This window comes from Cervus canadensis, chromosome 1 (genome assembly GCF_019320065.1).
Source record: "Cervus canadensis isolate Bull #8, Minnesota chromosome 1, ASM1932006v1, whole genome shotgun sequence".
Lineage (NCBI taxonomy): Eukaryota > Metazoa > Chordata > Mammalia > Artiodactyla > Cervidae > Cervus > Cervus canadensis.
In genome coordinates this window covers 75667852-75693533 of record NC_057386.1, presented here as the reverse complement: position 1 = coordinate 75693533, position 25682 = coordinate 75667852, and the positions used below count along the sequence as shown (strand labels likewise).

The following is a 25682-nucleotide window of genomic DNA, read 5'->3' as shown; positions in this document are numbered from 1 at the left end:
CTGTTGTATAACCAGGTTAAAATCCGCCTAGGCGTCTAGTGGCCCCATTCTGCATCTAGGGCAGTGACTCTCAGCCCCCACTGGGCTCCAGAATCACCTGGGAACTTCTGAAAAGTATTTCTTCATAGGTGTCATACCAAGATACAAAGGGAACTGGTCTAGAATGGAGCCTAGGAATTTATATTTTTAAAAGCTTGGCTTAAAAAAAATGTTTTTTAAGGAATTTGAATGCACAGGCAGAATTGAGGGCCACAAATCTAATAGGAGGCAGCAAAAAAAAAAAAAAGGAAAGGCAAGACTTTGTGGTGTTGTCTTTAGGATGACCTATTAAGGCAATGGGGATTTCCCAGGTGGCACCAGTGGTAAATTACCCTCCTGCCAAAGCAAGAGACCTAAGAGATGCAGGTTCAATCCCTAGATTGGGAAGGTCCCCTGGAGGAGGGCATGGCAACCCACTCCAGTATTCTTGCTTGTAGCATCTCAAGGACAGAGGAGGCTGGTGGGCTACAGTCCATGGGGTCTAGCAGACCCCGACATGACTGAAGCGACTTGGCAAATGCACACAGATGAGGCATTGGGAAGGCACTGAAGGCTTATTAGTACGGCGGTGCCACTAAGCAAAGAGAAGACAAAAAGCAAATCACTGCATTGAAAGAGCAGGTGATGTAGACATTGGTAAAAATAAACAAGGGTGTCTTCCCAGGCAGAGGAAGGAAACTATGGCTGTGTCCTGCGATAGGACTCTTGGCAGCCTGAGGGGCGCCATTAGGGACCAGACAGACAGGAAGGAGATGGACACCAGCTCTGGTGTTGCTTCCATTCGCCACTCTTTCCCATTAAAAACGGGCCACGTGCTGACCTCAGTGAGACCTTAGCTTATCTATTGTGAAGAACAAAGCTGAGTTTCTATATACCAAGCTTTATTACTTGGGTCTAGAATTCTCTTCACAATAAAGGTTTCGGGGGATGCCTTTAGAAAAACAACCCACAGCTATAATAATAACTATTGCTTTCAGTCACATGGGCTCTTTTTCTGGGAAAATAATCATTCAACATTTCTGATGGAGGACTATTAAAAGTCCTGGGGCAATAATTTTTTAAAAAATGCATTATGATAATAACCAGTTTTGGAGAGAGTGAAGTCAAACAGTCATCCTTAAATCTCTACTAGTGAAAATTTAAACCAGGAAAATCTACATAGAAGCAGGACAGAGTGTGCCAGGAGCTTGGAAATAATTAATACTTTTTGATCTATTACTGGAAATCTATTCCTAAGAATGGACTCTAAGAAAAAAGTCAGAGATGTATTATTTGTGTAGAAACTTTTATATAATACATAGTATCATACATATTACATATACATAATAATACCATACAAATTTGCCATTATGGTACTGAAAATTTGGAAGCAACCAAAGTAAATGTCCAACGAAAGGGACCAGCTAAATAAGGTTTGGCGTCTCATTAAAGCAGAATATTAAGACTCTATGAAAACTTGCCAACAAACAATATATTAAATATCAGAGAATGTTTGCCATGTATTTTAAGTCAAAAATGGGAAGTTACAAAGCACTTATAAGCAGATACTTGTACTAAGTATAAATTTCAAATATAGAAACATACTGGAGGGAGATATGGTGAGATGCTCACAGGATACAGTTTTTCTTTCACATGTGTTCAGTCTCTACATTATTTTACAATAAACATGCATTATTTTTATGATGCTAAAACACACCCCAAATGTTTTGTTTTTAATATGTATGGAGTGCTAACAAAAATTTTCTGAAATAATAAATTATCAGCCTTTCTTGTATTTTGAGTTAAGGGCACACATTCCTGAAAACGTGTCTGGATCCACACCAATTTTTTTGAAAAACACCTATTTTCTTTTAATTCTCTTTAAGAGAGATTTTCTGACCTCAGCCGGAGGTCACCATCTCTCTAGTATCCAGGCTGCTGCTAGCTGGAATGCTGACAATCACCAGTCACACGATCCCAAAACATCTCGAGAGGACCTGGTGTGCCCAGCAAAATACTCATGCTCTTCCTTAGTGATCAGGAAACGAACAAACCACAGGTATTATGGGTCCTGAGTCCTCGGAATGCCAAAAACCACAAGTGCTATGAGGTACACAGCACCACTAGCTCTTTTGTGGAATTCAGGACCAGAACTGGGGTCACTGTGGACCAGAACATACCTTCCCCACCCCGGGCCGAGCAATTTGCGAGGAATCCTAGAAGTCTGGCTCTTCTCTGGGAGGAGAGAGTATTCTATGTGCTCCCCCCATAAGAGGATTGGCTTGTCTACTCCCCAGGAGACCCAAGGACTTGGCATGAGCATAGGGAAGGTCAACCTCCCCATGCCTGCTTTCAGCAGCCCCTCCTCAACCCACCCAGAGCTGAAAACGAGCCACTACTTGATCAGCCTACAAGGTGGGCAAAGCCAAGAATCGGAGGCCTGAGCAGGTCATGCAATCGCTCTGTGGTGTCTGGCCCACTCATTCAGTGGCCCTCTCTGAAGCTCAAAGCTGTCAGCTGGTAGAGAGCTGCCTGCTTCGACAACCAGTTCTCAGAACCAGGAGGGAAGCAGGGGACACCCTGGGTTAGCGATGGAAGCATGTGGCGCACACCCAGCGGAGGCCCTCTGAGCACGCAGTGTTGTGACCCCAGGCAGACCTACCTCATAGGAAGTTCTGATGAGTCTGAAAATGTCAACCTCAGGATAGGGCTCCACGTCATCACTGAGCAGCGAGTGGAGGTGAGGGATGGGGGGCAGCGTGCTGTCTTTATTGGTCACGCTGTCCAAATACCTGAAGAAGAATGGAATCCCGAGTCACTGGGAGCCGAATCTGGAATTCCCCCTTTATAGCTGTCCACCTATTTTCTGCAAACTCTGCATATCAGAAGGCTAGAATTTCCTTAAGAGTGAATGAAAATCCCTTCACATTTTAAAAAAATTTTATTATTTTTTTAAACTGAAGTATAGTTAACTGTCTTCACTTCTAAAGTCAAGGAAAAAAAAAAAAAACAATCTTCAACCACACAGAGAAGTGGGCCCTATAATAACCATCAGGGCAAATAAGACTCACAGAACCAAGGAGAAAGACAGATGGAAAAGTATAGAGAAGAAAACCTAAAGGTAGTTTTCAAGGTGAGAAATACCTTCCCAAAACGGTCATAGCCTCCCCATCGTCCTTGCAGTTCAAAAGCTTGTCTACATTTGCATCGAGCACAGCTAGGGCCAACTGGAATATCACTTTGATTCCTTCATAGAAGAAACAGTCGACGACCACCACTGCGCTTTCAAAGGGCATCACGCTAAGAAACAGGGTGAGGAACCAGGACAGGGAGATGGTGGAGATCACGCCCAGGTCCTGCATGCAGTCGTAGAGCTGCGGGACATAGTCCCGGGCCAGCTCCTCGAAGACACCCTGGTCCACCAGGGCACCTGCAGCGGGGGTGGACGCAAAAGGTCATGGTTAACCAACAGCACCTTCTCACAAATGAACCCAACCCAGTGGCTTGACGAAAATAATCCAGTTGACAACCGCTACTGAGCCAGAACTCTAATCACTACGTTACTAGACGAAGGTATCAGCACAGCCAAGTCACCAGATGAGTTCTGACTGCAGCTTCTCTTTCTGGGGCCTTCCTCCCTTCTTCTTTATCATGAAAGAGCAATATCATCACACCTCTAAGAGCTGTGGAAAAGGTCAACTTACAAGATCTTCCAGACACACAATTATTTTCCTGGCAACATATGTTTGGCTAGGCATGAAATATACATCTAAGTAGGTTCATTTCTTGGCAAACTCTTAAAAAAAAAAAAAAATCACTCTTCTGGATGCTTAGTCCCCATACAGGAATTGTTTCTTTAAATAATTGTTTCCCCCGCCCTCCCCCCAAATTATAAGCATTCCAGCTGTACACATTCATGATCAACTTCCTGAGGTTTCCGGAGAGTATTTCCAATGAATCTACTGTGCAAAAGTTTAGAAATGAAGACAGAACAGAGGAGAGCATGAAGTACACCTTTTGCTATACTAGCAATGAAAAGCTTGTTCTGCTAAAATGAATGTCTAACACTGGAGGGGATTATATGGAGAGACACCAATAATTTATTTAAATGCTCACCATCACTGCTTGCTTTGCAGTGAAACCAGTTCTGAAAAATACCTTAGAAACTGAGCTCTGAATATATTTTTATATGCTATTCTGCCCACTCCTTTTTTGAATCCTTCTGCTTTCCATAGATTCCAAGCTCTTCATGAAGGCACTATTAAACCTTTTGGGACTGATGATCTGTGTGCCTGGTGTAGCTCTCACATGCCACAGACACCCACACTGAGTTATTTTCTAAAGCAGTGAGACGTATATTCTTTCCAGGGGGAGAAGCTCCATGGTGCTCCTTTGTGTATAATCTATATTGATTCAAGTCCTCTCATTCCCATTTTGGGAAATGAGTTGTCTGACACTCTTTTGGCTAATGGCGACTGGAAATAGGGTTACAGCTGGTTTCCTGGTTCTGGAAACATTTTCCTGATGAGATAAGGGTTATAAATTAATTGCAGCCTCACGTACCAACCACCCTGGTGTTGTAATAATCAGGGAGCATGCGTTCACACAAAGCCACCAGCAGCCAGAAAGCTTCCTCCTCTTTGGCATAAAGCAGCAGCACGGATGTGACAATGTTCATGGCCTAAAGGGATGAAAGAAGATGTCATCAGATACATTTTAAATACATCAGACACATTTTAACATATGAGCAACTTTGTTAACCTGAATAACAACTGAGTTAGTCCCAAAGGAGCCAGCACACTTTTTCCCCAAAAGAACAGATAATAAATATTAAAGGCTTTACATACACACATTCTTCTGAGTTTTGTTTTGTTTACAAGTTTTAAAAAAATGTAAAAACCCTTAGAACTTCAGCCTACTAAGTGTTTTGCTTTTGTTTGTTGTTGTTTTGTGGGTTTTGGTTTTTTGTTGTTGTTGTTTTTTTTTTGCCTGTTAACTGTTAAGGGCTCCATGAACACCAATATGCACCAAGGACTGGGCCCCCCATGACCACAAATCCTCATTCGAAAAACTATGTCCAAAGCCTATTTGACAAAGCTTTTAACCTATTAGTCTCGGTGTTTGTAATCCTTAATTCGGTGAGGTGAATATTTCCCTTTTAATCTTCCGTAATTGTTTCTATCACCAACTACACGTGGCTTGAGGCACTCTTCAGGGAACAATGAAACCTTTCAAAGTTGAAGTCCTCGCCCATTATTTCCGACTGGATAAGGATGGTAGTGATAAGTAACAGAGGTTTAATTCTAAAGTAATCTACTTTATTAAAAGATATTATCAGCTAGCTCATAAGCACTCCAGGCTCAACTACTTTAACAGTCCTCTTAATTAAAAAGAGGAAGATCAAAAGATAAATATGAACTCTATTATATTAGAAGCCAGCTCCCGCCTGTACTTCTTTTGATCCTTGAGAAACCGGTTAAGTCAGTGTTCATCAGATTCCTACAATATAAATGTTGAAAAAGGAATTTTGGTCTAATAGGCTCTTCCTTGTAAGCCTGACTCAACAGGTGCCCAAGTGAAATCATTAAAATTCCACTTGAGAATTAACCTGCCTGCTACACGATCATGGTCATGGCTGGTTTCTTAGTCATTCAAGGTAAGTTTCTTTTGAGGCTCTACTTGGTAATAGGCTCTGGACTAAGTACTGGGGAAAAGGAGGGGGCAGAGTGGTGACAAATCTCACAGGGCATAAATCCAGGGGTCAGAGAGATAAAAAAGATGTAAAGGTTGATTAATCAATTTGGAGGTATATTTTAAATTAACTGATATCAAAAAGATAAAATGTACAGGGACACCTGTGATCTGCGTGGATGTGTGTATGCGTGTGTGTATACAGGTTTTGAGGAATTAAACCTGCTTCAGGTTTCAACTAGATGGTCAAGGAAGGTCTCTCTGGGTACATATGTGGCCTTTCAATCTAAATCAATCTAAGACACTATCTTAGAGCTTTCCAAATTGTGCTATCCATACTAACATATACAAGCAATCACTGTGGTTGGTATATGGGCAACATTTTTAAATAGTGAATTACATATTTATTTTAGTGGGCCTTAAAATATAGCCATAGCATATAACAGCTACATTCTCAAGGATATTAATTGCTTAGGAGTTGCAAAGGGTAGGAGCACTGGGGAACCCAGAATGCAGAATTAAAGGCTTGGTGCCCAGATATGCTCATGACCAGTTAGTGACCAGCCAGGCCACCAGACGGTGGTAGATCCAGAAAGGGCACTCTCATCCCTTGGCTCCTCTGCTCAGGGCGGTATTTCTCTGCTCTGGGAGACCGTGCTTCCCAGAGGACATCTGACAAGGTCTAAAAACATTTAGTTGTCACAAGTGGGGAGCACTGGCATTTCGTGAGAAGATGCTATTAAACATGTTATTAAGCAGGAATGTTAACTAAACATTCCCCAAAGCACAGGACAGCCCCACACAAAGAATTATTCAGTCCACAATGCCAACAATACCAAGGTCAAGAGACCCTGGTGCAGCAATTGCTCTCTTAACCATAAAGCGTTTCTTCTTTTTAAGGAAATATTTATTTATTCATTTGGCTGCACCGGGTCTTAGCGACAGCATACAGGATCTAGTTCCCTGACCAGGGATCGAACCCGGGCCCCCTGGGAGCATGGAATCTTAGCCACTGGACCACCAGGGAAGTCCCCCATAAAGCCTTTCTTGTTACTTACCAGCTGGCAGAAAACATTTTTTTTTTTTTAAGTCTTACCCATCTGTGACATTCACCTGGCAATACCCTATGTTAGGATTTCGAAAAGCATAAGCAGTCAAGACTCTCCTCAGAGCCGCGATGCCCATTTCGTTCTGGAAAGCGGGGTGTTCTGGAAGCGAGCGGTGCAGGTCCCTCTCAATCTCCTCCGTGGCGAGGTTGTACTTCCCCATGGACTTCTCCACGAGGTCCTCATAGTAGCCGGGGTGGGTGGCCTTCTCATTGATGGCACCTGGGAGACACCAAACGGACCCAGCATCAGAAGGTGGGAGCCCGGGCCTTGGTCTGTAATTGTGAGTGCCTGACCCAGCCTTCCCCTTCCTCCTGTGAGGACCCGTGTCACAGCCTCAGCCAGACTGTAACTTCACTCCCGGCCCCCTTCCCTCTTCCCGCTCCACTGGAAGCCAGTGGCTTAAAAACTTCCCTGTACTCTATGATCCCCTGGAGGAGCGAATGGCTGCCCACTCCAGTATTCCTGCCTGGAGAGCCCCATGGACGGAGGAGCCTGGTGAGCTACACTCTATGGGATTGCAGAGTCAAACACGACTGAGCGATTCTCTCTCTCTCTCTCTCTCTCAAACACACACACTCTATGATATCACTTATATGTGAAGCCTAAACAATAGTACAAATGACTGTAGACAGAGAACAGAAATAGACTCACAGACACAGACGACAAATTTATGGTTACCAAAGCAGGGAAGAGGACAGGAGAGGGACAAACTACAGTATGGGATTAACCAGTCAGACGACAGAGAAGTAACAAGGATTTACTGTATAGCATAGGGCATTATAGTCAATATCTTGTAATAACCTATAAGGCAAAATCATCAGAATTAAAGGCAATGGGTGGGTATGCTATACATCTGAAATTAACGGTACTGTAAAACTATACTTCAATTAAAAAAAAAACAATGAATTTTTTAAAAACCTCCCTACACACACACAAACAAAAAATCCTCCCTAAGGTAGAGGCTTCCAACCTAGAAACTGTGTTCCACAGACAACCCAAAGGGGCTGCTCAGAGAAGAACAGGGAAGTGGGCAGAGAAAGCCAAGCAGAAGCCTCAGCCGTCTCAGTTCTCCAACCAAGCAGCCTTGCTTGCATTTTATCGGGTTTTCCTTATGATTTCACTTGAAAAGGGATGCTTTGTCTCTCAAAACAAGTTTAAAAACTGAAATTATGAAGGGCTCACAAAGAGCCATATTGAAGAGTAGGAGGAAGGATGAAGAGGGACTTTCAGAATTGCAGGGGGCAGGGACCATGTTCCTGGCAGTGAGGAGCCACTGCTGTGGAAGGGAGCTCCTTGGTGCTGGGCAGGAGGATGCAGAGGTGGGTGAGAACCCCTGCTTTGACATATCTGCATGTTATGATTCTTAAAGACCGACAAACCCTGGATGCAAGCACTTAACTATGAATCTAGTTAAATATAATTTATTTAAGTATAAGGTTTATGTACACACACACATATACATACATACAAATACATACATATAAAAATACACACATATGTATGTACATATTATATAATTAAATAGGTATTTATATGTTAAATATGTGTACATATACACATGGGCTTCCCAGATGGCATAGTGTTTTAAGACTCCACCTGCCATTACAGTAGACTTGGCTTTGATCTCTGGGTCCAGAAGATCCCCTGGAGTAGGAAATGGCAACCCAAAACTCCGTATTCCTGCCTGGAGAATCCCATGGACAGAAGAGCCTAGCAGGCTACAGTCCATGAAGTTGCAAAAAGTCAGACACAACTGAAGCGACTCAGCACACATGCACATATACAGACACACACATATGTAATGACAGGGTAAACTGATTTGCACTTCACTGATTAGAAATTAGACCCCTGGGTTGAATTGGGGGTTGCGTATTTGAAATAGCCCTGATGCATGATGGAAGGCTGAGGGCAGCCCCGGGGCTCCGCACACTCGGAGGAGTGCTCCCACTCCAGCCCCACCGTACCAGACAGCAGCAGCCAGAGCTCCCCACGCATGCTCTCAGGGACACCCTTCAGCACCAGCTCCCGGGTCTTTTCCGTGCGGTACATGCAGATCCCTTGCCCGTACTCCGCAAAGTGAATCTTCCAGGCTTGCTCTTTCAAAAACTCTTTGGCCTGAAAGGGATGATGTAGCATCATTACACCCAAAGTAGTTCGAGAATGCTCAGGACAAGTTTGACGGAAAGTCAGAACATTTTCCCTGGAGAATGGAGCTGGTAAGTTCTGGACAGAATTCATGAGAACAAAGAACTCATATTTTCTGAAGACCTTCTGTGACCTGACCCATATATCAGAGTATTGGATCTGCCATGAAACTTTCTGGCCTGGAGTCAGAATGCCACTTCCCTGAGGTGGGTCAGGAGAATGCAAATGTTACTTACAGCTTTATGTCTACACCTCCAAGTGAAACGGAGTGGATGTTTGTTAAACGTGGCTGAGACATTATGTACTTACTTGTTGGTTACTTAAGCAACAGTTAAAACACAAAACTAAAAAATGTCACCTGCATATAGAAGTACATGACCTATCTCCTTTCACAATGAAGCCACTCTGAAACCCGATGACATATAAATATGTCATTGTATGTTATATTTATATATCATTTGTATTTTTAAAAAAATATCCTTCACTTGTAGGAAACTGTCCAGTGACACATTGATGAGTTTATTTTAAAAGATTTTTAAAAAAACATTCCTGATCTAGTACAGAAAATTCCAGGCAAGAGGAGGCGGCACTCACCAATTTCGGGTTGAACTCCTCGGGAGACCGCCGCCGATACATGGTCATCAGGGTCTGCGTGGCCGTGGGGACACTGTTGCCATTGAGGTTGAACTGGCGCTCGCCATCAGCATCGGAGCTGGTGCTCCTCTGGGGACTGGAGGAAACGAGGCTGCTGGGCCGAGAATACACCTGCCAAGGCAGAGCACCGAGAGGCGGGGACGGTGAGAGCTGCAGAATCTACTTCTTCAACAGCCTCTCCTCCACCTTTCTGTGCTCAGTCGGGTCCTACTCTTGGAGACCCCATGGACTGTAGCCCGCCAGGCTCCTCTGTCCATGGGATTCTTCGGGCAAGAATACTGGAGTGGATTGTCATTTTCCCGACCCAGGGACCAAACCCCGTGTCTCCTGTGTCTCCTGCATTGACAGGCAGGTTCTTTACCACCGAGCCACCTGACTGTCCTCTGGACAGACACTAATAGCTTCCCCATGGTTCCCAGGAGGTGTCTTGCTAGGTGATGTAGCAGGAGGAAGCCAGCAAGTCAGCATTTTGGTGAGAATTAGATGGGATCATACGCCACAGAGCTTCAATGTGTCCAATAGGTTTCCTCTGTGTTTTATTTTTTGGCTGTGGTCCGTAGCATGAAGGACCTTAAGTTTCCCAATCGGGGATCAAATCTGCATCCCCTTCATTGGAGGCATGGAGTCTTTTTTTTTTAATATTCATTTATTTGGCTGTGTCAGCTTTTAGTTGCAGCACTTGAACTCTCTAGTTATGGCATGAAAGGCTCAGTAGTTGTGGCACTCAGGCTTAGTTACTCCGTGGCATGTGGGATCTTAGTTCCCCAACCAGGGATCGAACCTGCAACCCCTGCATTGCAAGGCAGATTCATAACCACTGGACCACCAGGGAAATCCCGGCATGGAGTCTTAACCACTGGATTACCAGGGAAATGCCTCCTCTGTATTTTAGATTCATTTTTACAACAAACTGGTTGGACACTTATCTCTCTGATTAGTATGCATGCAAAGCATGACGTGGTTGAATCAACTGCTGATGGGACCGCCCCCCTCGCCTCCTATCTATCTAGTTTCTGGTGCGTCAAAAATGCCCACAGAAGCTTGGAGCAGGTAAACAGGAGCTCGCCAGCTTTACAGCATATTTTCGCTGCAAGTCGCTTCATCATTTGAGCTAATCATGTATCTTTCAGGGCCCAGTTTCCCTGGCTGTGGGTTCAGAGCCTAATTCAATAGGGACACAATTCATATTGTATCATAATAAAATCATCCTAATGATGTTGTATTTCAGGTTTGAGACTTTACTGGGTGACCTCTGTGTAATTCCCAACAGAGTCACTTAGACCAGAGTCACTTGCTATGTAATCAGGACAAATCACTTCGTAACGCCTTCAGTGATGAAAGAAGAGGGTGAGATTAGATGTCCAATTCTATGATCCTAAATACAAACACCGTGAGATGTAAATGAGATGTCTGCTCTGGACATCAGAGTAGCTGGTTCATCTCAGCACAGCTGCAAAGCTTCAAGATCAAACAAAACAGACCAGGAGGTGAACACTCTCCAGGGAAGAGAAATAGGATGCCTTCCACCGACCTCATCATCCGAACTGTTGTAGCTTCCTGCGAATTCTTTGTCTGAGTATATTTTGGAGGTCGTCTGCTGCAGGAAGTCAGAGATCCTCTGCACCAGAAAGTCTCTGTCCTTCAAGTTGGCAAAGAGAAAGGTCATCCTGTTCCTGGTGCTGATGGACAGAGGACTGGGGAGCACGCTGGAGCTGTCTGCCTTTTCTACAATCGTCACCTGGAAAGAAACAGGCCACCAAGAGCATTACTGCCCAAGGATCACCAGACAGCAACCTCTGAGCGCTGAAGATGCTGAGCACTGGAGAAAGAAGTGGACTCCATCTCAGCAGGAACTTCCATATTTTATTGAGGCAAGTTGAGATTCCTGAAAGCTGTCCCAATAAAAGAAAACAGCTCAGAACAAATGAAACTGGAACCGGATTATCTTGCTGGAAGTTATAAATCGAGAGTGAGTCCCCATCCCAGACCCAGGAGACATTTGGCAACATCTAGAGGCACTTCTGGCAGTCACAAGTGGAGGGTACCACTGGCATCTCACAGGTGGAAGTCAAGGATGAAGCTAAGCATCCTGCAGGGCACAGGACCCAAGTCAGCCCACCCCAACACAGCACAGCCCAAGATGTCAACAGCGCCAAGGCTGAGAAACCTTGTTGTGAAGAAATTCTTTGACTTTCATTAAAATTTCATGGAACTTTAAGAGGGAGGACTCTTCGCTGGTGCTTCATCTCTAAGAGAGAGAAACAACCCACGATACTGGGTCCTTTTATTAGCTTAATGTGGACATGGCTTTTAAAACACCACCAATCCTTCAAATGTCTCGTTTAGACTCCAGGGCTTTGCATTCCTCACCTCTTACCACTTCAAAGTTTTAAAGGCTTGATTTTGAGCAGACATGACGTAAACAGCTTAATTGCAACCCTTTCTGCACGGGCTGACTGTGTGTGTGTGTGCATTTGTGCATACTAGTATGTGTAGTAAAGTAAGTCTACCACATCAGGAGAAAAGCAAAAATAAGGGACATGTGTTTCAGCTTTGAAATGACGGCATATATTTGCTGGTTTATAATAGGATTTTCATCAACTGGAAACTAAGAAAAATGCACTACAACTCTTTTCGTTAGCACATTAGGAAGAAAAATCTCAAGGCCAGGCTCTAGATAAATGATTTATTTGCAGCAGCGCTGATTGTGTACTTAAGAGTTTAGTTTCTTTCCCATCTTCATTTCCACTGTAAGCAGTCTAGACAGGTTCAACTTCAACCTCTGCATCAGCATTTTCATGTGAAAGACATTTCCTCTGAGCAGAACTTTAAAAACCTTTCTCCCTTTCAAGGCTAAGCAACCTATTGGAATTGCCTAAAAAGTTGCAGGGTGACAAGTGTAAAACAGGTATTACTGGGGTCCATAAAGGGAAAAACTGCAGGACCTGAGTTCTGTTCTCAGCTTTTATAAACATGTACAAGTTAGATATATAGTCATACATTTTTCAAGGAATATTCTGAGATATGTAGAGTTGTACCTAAGAGTTTTTTCCTCCAAAGCTAAGGAAGCTAGAGAAATTGGTGGGGGTCAGGGGGAGAGGGGGAAGCCAACTTCTTTATCAAGAAAAGGATTTTCCCATGATACTTCAGACATATGTTAAACAATGCTTATTTTAAAAGACGGATAAAAGCTCCTTTTCTCCCAACAGATTTTTTCTGATTGTTTTAGTCACCAGGCATCTGCAATTAATGACAAGATACCAAGAGGATGAAAGGTTCAAGTTCTGTACCTAAAACACAGGTACCATGTGCTCGTGATGAAATCTGCATGGAAGTCTAGTATCTAGCAGGATCATGAATACAGAGACAGCAAGAAAGCACCTACAGAAACCCTAGGCAGCTTCCCATGGGTTAGCATGTATTTTTCACTGACAAACGAGTTCTAGTAGAATTCTACCCCTGAAACTCTGCGCCTCCAGGAAAGGGTAATAGCTTCACCGGAATGTTCTACACAATGAGGCACATTTTCATCACCAACTACAATTGTAAGATAGCTTGAATCTAATCAAATCTTGGTGTTTCATATGGAACATTTACAAGGTAATTTATAATTGAAAAAAAGAAGAGAGACTACATCTAGACGTGCTAATGAGGACTCTCATCACTTTATCCTCTTGCTGCTAGTTCAGACTTTTCTTTAAAATCTACAGCAACATGATACTGTGTAAACATTTAACATGTGTCGATTTACTCTACCTTAAGTCTGCATGCAGAATGTATATTAATAATCTCCAGTCAATATTTCCACTTATTTATAAAAAATGAAATACAACGGCAATCCCTAGTCTACACAGTTCCAAAAGGAGCTGTTCCAAGGAGGATGCAAGGTTCCTTGAAGCTCCTACTGATCAATCAGCTTAACTCAGTTCATGGAGACATCACTCTCTGCTCAAACAGACCCAGACGGAGGGTGGAAGCCCTGCCCTAGTGCATTTTTGTCATTATATAACCTGGAGTAGGAATAAATGCAAGTCCTTTGCTTCTTCCATTAGTTGAGGTTTAGGATTTACCATTAATATAGCTCAGTGATTCACTGGGGTAAAAAAGGGCACTGCTGTCTCATTGGGGGTTTCTTTCAAGCCGCACCCTCCGACCACAACATACTTTTCTTCTAAATGCCACCTATACTATCTTCCCCCATCTTCTGACTTATCCTGAAATATGCCTGAATTATCTCTGCCCCACTGACTTGTTAGGGAAAACTAGTAAGCACAAGATGGGCTGAGGAAGGAGTTAGGAGTAACTCCTCCAAGCTCTCACAATCCTATTGTAGATCACACTAAAATGTACACAGAGCCCCCGAACTGAACCAGGAGGAAGGGAACAGGGGAGCAGATGTGGGATGGCAGCCTCCAGCCCCTCTGTTCCTCAGTTACCTTTGGAAAAACAAAGTGATGACTCACTCTGATTTATAAATGATACACTCAGTATATTCTTAATCCCAGGATGGGTTTCCCTAGTGGGTCCAGGTCACTCTGCTTTATTTTGTTCATAGTACTTGATGAAGAACATTTTTAATAGCAGACTTTAATAGCATACTATGAATGGTGAGAGATGTTAACTGGACTTATCATAGTGATCATTATATAATATACACAAATATCAAATCACTACTATGGTAACCTGAAACTAGTACGTGATGTCAATTACCCACACCCCCAACCCCACCGCCACACACAGAGTTTAGTAACTCCCTAAGGTAAAGAGGGTAAGTTTATTGGAAAAAGTCATGAGATGCATTTCAGAGCCAATTGTAAGTACTGATCAACCATCCATCTCAGAATTCACCCCCAGTAATTCCTGGCCTCCAAATGTGTTATAATACCAATGAACTTACCCTATAAGAAAGAAAACTAGATTTTCCATTGCCTAACACTTTGCATTCATTTTAATCCACCAATTAAACTTCTAGGAATTTATAAGGAAAATTATACATATGATTGGGAGAAAATGAAAGAAAAATAATGCAAAGGTCCAACCAAAGATAGCCTAAATAAGAAGAAATAAATTCTACATATCCAGTAATGGAATAATATGCAGTCATTAAATGTTATAAAAGAATATTTTATGATATGGAAATAAGTTTAGTGCACACTCACTGTTAAGAGAAATAAAAAAAAAATAAAATTCATTATTTCTTTATACTTAAATAATATAAATGACATATACACAGCAATGCATAGAAAGCCTGAACAACTATGTAACAGGATGTTCACAGTGGTCATTTTTGAATGGTGGGACTAGGGATGAGTTTTGTTTTCTTTCTATTTGTCTGTATTTTAATAATTTTCTGTGATAATGATGCAAACAAGAAAAAAAATTGCTTACATAAATGATTATTTTTTTAAAAAAAAGAAAGTAAGGCAAAGAGAAACTTGAACCCTTTGCCATAGGAAATCTTAACAAAGGCTCAACTGTGATTAAATAGCCAAAGCTAAGCATCTTAATTTCTAGGAAAGGACCAAAGCAGACTGAATGCAGCCAGGTTAGAAACTGCGGATCTGCCAGCCCTGGACATCCTAACCTGGAATTTCTTCTCAACCCCCAACAGCAAGGCTTCTCCACAAGTACCAGAACAACCTATCACTGTGAAGACACGAGAGAACCCACCTCCAACCCAGGTACAATAATAATGTTCCTCAGTCTTCACTGTCCATGGGCATCAGCCTGGAACTTTATTAAAATACAGACTCCAAAATTTGCAGAGATACAGATCTGGCCACTGCGGCCAGTGGTCCCACTGGTTCTAACAGAGGGAACCAACAAACTAGACAGGTCTTGACTTTCTGATTCACAACCTAGACCACCTCTCTAAAGATCAAGATGCTCAGGCTGTGGGCCAGGAGTAGTAACTACACTTTCTAGTTTCTCTATTTGATGTTTTCACATCCCGGGGCCTTGCTGACCCAGAGTTGCCCAACTCCTGGAGACAGTAAAGGACTTACCTATAAGGCCTTTCACAAGCAAACCAACCAATCCAAACCCCAACGACCTCCTCCACCTGCTCTCACACTCAGGGCCCCTATTCATCCTGCCCTTGTCACCCCAGGGCCAGGAACCAGACCATTAGGGACAGGGCCTCTGCCCTATAGCCTGCTGGAATTTTTCAACTTGCCAACCCCAAGCCTGCTTATCCTGTCTCACCTGTTTCTTCCCATGGAAATCACAATAAAGACTCCAGTCCACATCTTTCCCTGCTCCTCTGTCTGCTGACCCACCTGGGGCTGTCCCCCTGTGGGCCCTCTAGCATGACGTGCGCCCCTGATGGAATCCATGAGTATAACCAGTGTCTTTTCAAGGACAGTCATCTCCTGCTCCGTTGATCTCACCTTACCTGAACAAGAATAAAACACCAGTCTGCTTCTGGAGTAAGACACCTCGCAGGTCCCATGGTTACTCACAGTGATGACAACGCGTCAAAGAGTGGCAGATGCCACCAAAGAATTATGAACGCTCACCCATGGTTAAAAGCCAACTCAGTGATGATACACAGAAAGATAAGATAAGATACACAGAAAAGGATTACCAATAAAACCCTTAAGACACCCATTTCCACCTGCCACATACCTCTCGTAGTGGGATAATGAGGCTACACAGGTTCTCTTCCTTGCTGGTGAAGCAGATATAGTTTGTGGACACAAACATCTGCCCCAAAATGTGCATTTTGTTGAATGGAGTCCAGAGGGTGCAGTCTGTGTGGCCATCTAATTTTTCATCTTTGGGCAGCCGGAAGAGTGCACGGTACCTCTCACTCTTGGCCCTGGCGTCCAGATCACTGGAAAACAACAGTAATGACTCACCCCACAAAGGAAAAGTTTGAGTACCTCTCAATGATGTGGCCACAGAGATTTCCCGGCCCATCTTTCCCTTCCACCTTGTCAGACTTCTTTCTACCTTCTTGGCTTTCTTCTGGAGTTAACTCCAACGATGACCCAAAAGCATAGTGAAATCATTTTAATATATTTAGGTCCCCTGTGTGGTCATTTTACAATCAGTATCTGTAACTGTCAAAGAATCTTGGAAAACAAAGAATCTAGGAAAACAAGGCCTGGACAGGAAATAATTCTCTTTCTAAAAGAACACAGTAATTTCTAAAGAGATGGCTACATTTACACTCATCCACAGCCACTCTCGGGGCCTTATCTTTTAGGAATGACCTAATGAGGATGAACATAAGCCACATGAACCTGCAGGCTGTCAGTGGTCACCTTGAATAAACAATAAAACTGCCTGAAACACAGGAATAACCCACCTCCTGGACAACCAGAGTGTCTAACCTCAGCTGGGTCCTCCAGTGACCATGATCTTTTCTCTGATGAGTTCCTTCTTCCTGTTCATCATTTAAACATCTTTGCTCAAGCTTTTAGGCTACTTCAGCCCCTGATGATCCAGTTTCTGGCTTCACAAGGCAGACAGGCCCTCCAGTTCCCTCCCTTCTATCTCTAAAACTACCTCCAGCCTCACCTCCTCCTTCTTCTTTTACCTGTTTCAAAGGGAGAGGTATCAGCACACACAAGCATCCTTCTGCATGCTGTGAGATCTTTTTTTTTTTTTGTCGCTTTGCTCGGTATCTGGGATCTTAATTCCCCAACCAGGGATTGAACCCGAGCCCCCTGCACTGGAAGCACAGAGTCCTAACCACTGGCCCGCCAGGGAAGTCCAAGATGCCATTTTTTAAATTATTCATTTTCTTCTAGTTTTATCTCCATGCTCCCTTCTGTCCTTGTGCTACCCTCATCAACAAACTCTTCCCACCTGCCTACTTCATATTACCTTCTGTTCAAATGTTTTCATTCTAAAAGAGAGCAAACCCCCTACTTTACCATTGAATTTCTCGAAAAAGCAGTCTGTACTGACCTAATTCCCTTGCCTTGCCTTTCATGTGCATTCCGCCCACCACAGTAACCCATCTTCTTGTCAGTCTATCAAAACATGTCTCAAATCACCAAAGGCGTTTTCATTGCAGTGACCTCTTGTCGGGTTTCAACGACCAGCTATACAGCAATGATGGCCAATTCCATTTATCCCACTGAACTGATGTCTAGTTAGACGCCCTGCAGGCAACTCAACTCAATGTGATCAAAACTGAATCCTCATATCCCTTGGACATGCTCTCCCTTCCCTCATCCCCATCTCAGTTAGGGGTGATTCCATGCATACCATCACATGTTAGAACATCAATTTTCCCCTTGCCTTCTCTCTAGGCCTTCACTCTCACATCCAGACTTCTGGGCTTCTCTGCAGCATAGCCTCATCTCATGCCCAGCCACCTTCCATAAATGTTGACGAGCTTCCTCTCCTCTTTTCCCTTGTGTTTCCCTTATCATATTGTCCCTCTGCCTGAAATAATATGTCTAAAGTAATACCCATCCTACTGACTCTGACTGAGTAATTTTGAGAGCCCAGCTTTGAGCAGCTTCTCTGCCCATCTCCCTGTGTGTGTACTCATGGTGTTCTGCTCTCAGCACCAAAAGAGGTCCCATCCTATAGTGCTGGAGCTGGTCACGTCCACCTCACTTACTGAACTGTGAGTGCTTTAGGCAGTCTTTCTCAGTTCTGTATCTATACCCAGAAAAGTGTTCTGAACCCTGGAAGCTGTTCGGAAAAGGTTAACTTTCATAAATGAACAGATGGGTTCTTGTTTCTCAAGTCCATAAGACTTCAGGTCTCTGTCACCTACCGTTTTAGGGCAGACACTTTCTTAGGAGATTTCTTTTTCAGTTTGGGCAGGGATCGATCTTGTTCAAAGCCCTCATTGTCTAAGAGTTGCCTCATGGCGATGTTGGCGAGCTGCTCCATTAGCTTGAAGGTCTCATTGATGTTGAGGAATACAGAGAAGAAATGCTCGCTGGACCTTGTGCTCACTTTGATCACATCGGGTAGAAGCAGCGTGGCGTTCTTCTCGAGCTGAGTGATGTCCACCCACCGGATGACCAGCTTGGCTGGGCACAGAGAACGAGGCTGGGTCAACATGTGGCTCCTTAAAATCATTTCAAAATACTGGAATCTCACACCACCACCCTCCAATTTCATGCAACTCCTATGAGCTTATGTGCTTATATTTATTATTATTCTGCTTGTTAGTTTCAAAAGACAAATCTGGACCACAAACATTCTGAGTTATGATTATTACAGATTTAAGTCCGTATAATGAATTTTACCTTTGGTCAATTTTTATTATCTCCCGATCAAGTAGTTTACAGCAACTGAGCCAAAAATGATTGAATTCAACTGTTAAGTCATCACAAATCAGTTACAAGTACAGATTTACTACTGTTGATGTTTGGATATAGTTTACATTCAGGAAGGCAAAAACCTCAGTAGACTTTCAAAAGCTTCCCTCTGAAATTCTAGGACTCACCTTCCCTTCCCATCAGAAAAGAATAAAAGCAAAGGTGATTAATACTGAGGTACATCCAACCCTGTCGGGGGACCTTCCCCTTCCAGTAGCTGCAAGAGTAATAGTTGACGAGCTTCTCCTCCTCCGGCATTCCAAAGAGCCGGTGGAACTTCACGATGGCCTCCTTGAACTTCTCTGTGTCGTCATCTTCCTTCACATCGTTGATTTTGTTATACTCTGCAATGATGCCCTAAGAAGGGATAAAGCACAAATGCACAACTTGTATCACTATGACTAGAACTGCTTCTTTTCCATGTGATGTACACACTGGCAAGGGAAAAATTTTTCTTCTAAGGGACACTTTAAAAAATTGAATTATTTTCGAAGCCAACTCCCCAAACCTAAGCCAATTAACAAGCAGCATTTATGTACTAAAAGATTTCCTAACAGCAACATAGATCAATGCAGAGGAAAGAAAGACCAAAACACATGTCATTAATTGACATTAGCCACAGACCCACCGTCTCTCGGCCATGAAAAACATCAGGAACCTGGATAAAAGGAACAAGCCACCACATAAGCAGCCAAGAGGTGAATATTGGAGTGGAAATTATATAAGACACACAATTTTTGGTCAGTTGCACAGGAAATAAGATCTCTGCAAGACAAGTAACTGGCTTAACCTACTGCTTAATCATTTTAGCAGCTTGAGGGGCTGTTTGTTACCCAGTTCCTCCATAATTCAATGATAAATGGCTTCTACATATATCTCCTAAGAAAAAATGTTCCTTGGAATTCCACCTTTGACTTTGTAATCACCAAATCCCTCTTACCTCATCTCCATTTTCTCTGTTCACAAGGTAGGGTGAGATAAACATGAGCTCTGGAGCATGAATGTCTGGGGTTTTGATCCATGTCTGCAGATCCATGTGAATTTGGACAGCCTCATACCTAGAATTCCTGCCTTTGGGCTTCCAGTGAATTCTGGATGCTCCCTACAAATATATCTTCTCCAAACTTACTATAACTACAAAATTCTTATTATCAAAATTCTGTTTCCCTACAATCACCATGTAAGATCCAATATTCTAGACCATGCACATTTTTGATCCAACCAACACTGCAACATTTGCTCTCACTGCACTGCCTCTGACAAGATCCAAAGCACACTCAGGGCCTGGATATGTCATCTGTATGCTTTTCCACCTTCTTGCCTGTGGTCCTGTCATTCTGAGCGCATAAAATCTAGAGTAAGACTGTTTCACTAATTCTGTGTGTACTTAGTCATGTCCAACTCTTTGTGACTCCATGGACTATAGCCTGGCAGGCTCCCCTGTCCATAGAATTTTCCAGGCAAGAATACTGCAGTGGGCTGCCATTTCCTCCTCCAGGGGATCTTCCCTACCCAGGGATCAAACCCTCACCTCTTGAGTCTCCTGCATTGGCAGGCAGATTCTTTACTGCTGTATCACCCATCACTAATCCTACCTAATCTCAAAATACAGTCTAATTCCCACCTCTTTACAAACGCTTCTCCCAACTATAACTCTTCTTCCTCACATTATGTACTATTGATCCTCTGTGCCTAATGTATTGAAATGTTTTAATACATACGATGTCCTGAATTTTATTTTCACTGCCAGACTGTCCGCTCCAGTAGCCTGCAGCTGTGGTACTAAGGACTGATGGCAGGAGGGAAGGGGGAGAGGGCTTTGTCTTCCACCCTCTCCATCACCATTCAATGCTAGTGAAAAACAAACATGTAAACAACAACCATAGCAGCAAACACAACCCTGGACAAGTCTTCAGCCTATTCTGATAAGAAGCCACCTCTTAGTGCCTTTGCACAGTCCAGGAATTACTGCAGTGGCTTCCCAACGGGCATGCCATCAGGAGACTTTCTATACTGTGATATATTCTGTACAGCTACTTTCTGAAACAGAGATTTGACAACAGCATCTCCACCATGAAAATGTCCACAGTCTATCAGTGTAAGAGGCGAAAAATCCAATCTTCATCTTGTGACAAAGAACCCCTTCTTGGTCTGCCCAAATCAACCTTTCCAGGTTCAGTGTAAATATCACATTTTCTATGAAACTAACCCAGTCCGGCATAAGCACTAGCATTCTTGTCTCTATGTTCTCTTAACTTCTATGTTGGCTGAAAGTATTTTGGGTATATGTCCCCCAACCACTAAATATGCCTTTCAAACAGAATGTCTCAAAAAGTTTTTACCAACAGCAGCTAGCACCTAAGAGATATTTAATAGTAAAAAAAAATTATTCGAAGCGTATATGTTGGGACTTCCCTGGAGGTCCAGTGTCGATGCAGAGGACACCAGTTCGATCCCTGGTCTGGGAAGACTCCACATGCCAAGGGGCAGCTAAGCCTATACACCACAACTAATGAAGCCCGCATACCCAGAGCCCATGCCCTGCAACCAGAGGAACCACTGCGATGAGAAGCCCTTGCACCACAACAAGTAGCCCCCTCTTGCCTCAACTAGAGAAAGCCCACACACGGCAATGAAGACCTAGTGCAACCAAAAATAAATAAATAAGATTAAAAAAAAAAAAAAGAGTACATGTTGTCTTTCCAAATAAACATGTATCTTAAGGGGCCCTATCTTAGTTTTCATTGTGACCTCCAGAATCACAGATTTCTAAGTCTAAAATTGTTTAAGAGTTAGCAAAACCAATTTGGAAAACTAAGTACCAAGTTGCCGACTCCTGCTCTGTTTCGTGGGAGGGCTGAATGGCACTGGAAGCAGCAATGTGCTTCCCTCAGAGTCTCTTAAGATAAGGGTGTCCCCTCTGGTTACTTTTGGTACCGCTCCACCGAGAGAATAGAGATGCTGCTTCGGTGGAAGCCAGGGGAGACATGTTTTGGACCTGCTTTGGAGGTAAGCGGGCTTTGGTGGCGTGCTATTCCAAGGAACCGCAGACAACCAGCAGGGAGCATGAGCGCCCTAGACGTCTGGGTGGGGAGGAGGAGAACCCCGTTCAGAGAGAAGATGGATGAAAACACCTGTTACACTGGCAAATGTATCTGCAGCCTTTGTGACACGTCTTTCTTTTCCGTTGCAGTATAATTACTTTACCAGGCTGTTAGTTTCTGCAGTACAACACCACCAATCAGCTATGGGATACATACATCCCCCTCCCTCTTGAACCTTGCTCCCACCCTCCTGTCCTACCCCTCTAGGTTATTGACAAATGAATGGGTAACGGAGATGCACAATACATATACACAAGGGAATATTACTCAGCCATAAAAAGAAACATACAGTCATTTGCCATGATGTAGATGAATCTACAGTCTGTTATACAGAGTGAAGTAAGTTAGAAGGGGAAAAGTGAATATCGTATATTAAGGCTTATATACGGAATCTAAGGTCTTCCCTGGTAGCTCAGCTGGTGAAGAATCCGCCGGCAATGCAGGGGGCTCCAGTTTGATTTCTGGGTCAGGAAGATCCCCCAGAGAAGGGACAGGCTACCCACTCCAGTATTCTTGGGCTTCGCTGGTGGCTCAGACAGTAAAGAATGTGTCTGCAATGTGGGAGACCTGGGTTCAATGCCTGGGTTGAGAAGATCCCCTAGAGGAGGGCATGGTAACCCACTCCAGTATTCTTGCCTGGAGAATGGACAGAGGAACCTGGCAGGCTAATGAGGTTGCAAAGAGTCAGACACAACTGGGCAACTAAACACAGCATAGCACATGGATCTAGAAAAACGGGACAGATGGACCTACTTGCAGGGCAGGAATGGAGACACAGATGTAGAAATTGGACCTATATGACACTTCAAAGTTATCAATGCCTTCACAGAAGGGGAGCCAAAAATATGTAAAAATGAAAAAGGAAATGAATGAGTGAATAGATGAAAGGGACAGAATGAAAACAACTAACGTGAAGTTGCAGTTGGGTCCTTAGGCAATGCCAATGGCCAATCAACTCTGAGTGAGCAGGGAGACCCCCAAGCCTAATGTCCACTCTCCTGTAGCAAGGTTCTGACCTGAAGCCAGAAGAATACTAGAAAAGACCAATGTAGAACAAACCAAATGACACCCATATGTTTAGAGAGGAAGAACATTAATTCAAACTACACTATCTAAGGGGCTTTCCTAGTGACTCAGACAGTAAAGAATCTACCTGCAATGCGGCAGACCCGGATTCGATCCCTGGGGTTGGGAAGATTCCTTGGAGGAGGGAATGGCTACCAACTCCAGCGTTCTTGCCTGGAGAATTCCATGGACAGAGGAGCCTGGCAAGCTACAGTCCATGGGGTCACAAAGAGTTGAACATGAGTGAGAGACTAACACTTTCACTTTTTCATGCTATCTAAAGAACTAATAAGTACTACATATCTAGAATGCTCATTGAAATTTTAAAAAGAAAAATTCCTTTAAATATGAGAGGATTTATAAGGACAAAGAGGTGAAAAACATCACTAAAACACATGAATATCAACAGACCAGGCCTCACTAACTAGTTTCAACAATAAGGTGATAATCCCTAAAGTTCCACTTTTAACTTTCCCAACTTCAAGAAAAAAAAGAGGGTTCACAATGCAGAATCTCTTCAGATTACTGTAATTTTAGCCACATGGACCAGATGATGGAACAAAGGGATGTTATGATGTCCTTCCTGTATGTTCTATGTCGTTCTTGCTGGTTAGTTGCTCAGTCATGTCTGACTCTTTTGCGACACCATGGACTGTAGCCTGCCAGACTCTTCTGTCCATGGAATTTCCCCGACAAGAATATCAGACTGGTTTGCCATGCCCTCCTCCAGGGGATTTTCTTGACCCTGGGATCGAACCCGCATCTCCTGCATTGGCAGGTGCATTCTTTACCACTGAGCCACCAGGGTATATTTGTTCTATAGGTTCTACATAGTATGAAATAGGTCACCCCTGTTCTAGGCAATAGCTCCATGTAATTTTGTAAAATTGCTACAATCCAAATATTCAGGACATCCAATACAAATTTAAATACCCAGGACATTGACAGGTAGTTCATAAAAAGGGGAACGTTAACTTAGCAAACATGAAAAAATATTCAAACTCATAATCAAAGACAGAAAAATGAAAACAATAAGACACCGACTTTTACTTACTAAATTTGCAAAACTACTTAAACAATTATAATGCTGAAAGCAAGCAACAGTATAATCACACAGGGATTCTAACATACTGACCATATCTATTAACGTCCATTAAAAGCATTTAAACTTACTTAATCCATTAACCAACATTTTGTAATCTATCCTGATAAGGAGAAAAACTATAAGAAAAGTTACATATGAACAGCAGAATTCACTGTATTATTGTCTGTACCTGACTCCCACTAGTCTAAAAGCTAGGGACTTATATAAGGAGGAACAGTAAGGTCAATTATGGAGTAATATTCAGTTATTATAATAACAGCTAAAGTTATACAACAATATAGTAGATATCAGAGAAAAAAGATATGATAAAGTTATATGTATAGTCAGACTTCTATTAGGATAAATACACATACAAGAAATCTAAAAAGAAAAAAACAAAAGTTATCTATGGTGTTTGGATTATGGTTACCTCTGCAGTTAATTATAACATTTATAATTTTTAAAAGTTAATTAGGTCGCAAAACAAATAAATGTGTTGGTTCCCTTCATTACTGGACAATCTGTGGGTGCTTAAACCTTCTATTTGCACATGAATGATTTTCACACATAATTGCATTAATAGAAATTCCTTTCTCATAACTGGTTTCAGGGGAATTAAATCTGACATTTTTGATGTAATGAAAATGGTAAAAAGAATGGCTATTTGACCGCGAATTTGCTCCTGCTTTATTTATTTATTTCTCTTAACGTTCTTCCTACCACTTTTGATTTGCACCTATTTCCCAAAGACAGTAACACTCGAGGAAGGACAATGAAAAGCTATAACAAATCTAGACAGCATAGTAAGAAGCAGAGACGTCACTGTGCCTACAAAGGTCTGCACAGTCAAATCTATGGTTTTGCAGTAGTCATGTACGGATGTGAGAGTTAGACCATAAAGAAGGCTGAGTGCCAAAGAATTGATGCTTTTGAACCGTGGTGTTGGAGAAGACTCTTGAGTCCCTTGGACTGCAAGGAGATCAAATCAGTCAATCTTAAAGGAAATCAGTCCTGAATATTCCCTGGAAGGGCTGATGCTGAAGCTGAAACTCCAATACTTTGACCACTTGATGCAAAGAGTTGACTCAAAGATCCTGATCCTGGGAAAGATTAAGAGCAGGAGGAGAAGGGGGAGACAGAGGATGAAATGGTTGGATGGCATCACCAACTCGATGGACATGAGTTTGAGCAAACTCTGGGGGATAGTGGAGGACAGGGAAGCCTGGCGTGCTGCAGTCCATGAGGTCGCAAAGAGTTGGACACAACTGAAAGACTGAACAACAACAACAATGAAAAGGTAACTGAGAAGCTCAGCAGTGGTTCCTGGAAGGAGAAGACCCCTCCTGCCTCTGTTTCCCCACCAACCTCGGCCCCCTTTCACCCAGCCCCTCCTATAGGATCAAATTAGGAGTCCTCAGACTCCCCCACTTATATTACTTTCCAGAAATTCAGACACATGACTCAAACCAAAGGAAGATTTATCAAATCTGATTGGTTTTATCAGCAAAGCTCTCCATTA

The 25682-nt window shown here is 42.9% G+C and overlaps 1 protein-coding gene across 1 annotated transcript in view; it reads right to left on the bottom strand.

Annotated features, from left to right (window-relative positions):
* TBC1D9 (TBC1 domain family member 9) overlaps nt 1-25682 on the bottom strand; it is a 129354-nt gene that overhangs the window by 34345 nt on the left and 69327 nt on the right. Inside the window, exons 4-13 of the mRNA XM_043485786.1 lie at nt 19039-19267; nt 18358-18619; nt 16245-16452; nt 11149-11355; nt 9558-9728; nt 8783-8933; nt 6823-7037; nt 4582-4699; nt 3163-3448; nt 2681-2810 (exon numbers count right to left, since the gene is read on the bottom strand). Of these exons, the coding sequence (XP_043341721.1) occupies nt 2681-2810; nt 3163-3448; nt 4582-4699; nt 6823-7037; nt 8783-8933; nt 9558-9728; nt 11149-11355; nt 16245-16452; nt 18358-18619; nt 19039-19267 (1977 nt within the window). The remainder of the gene's footprint in view (nt 1-2680; nt 2811-3162; nt 3449-4581; nt 4700-6822; nt 7038-8782; nt 8934-9557; nt 9729-11148; nt 11356-16244; nt 16453-18357; nt 18620-19038; nt 19268-25682) is intronic.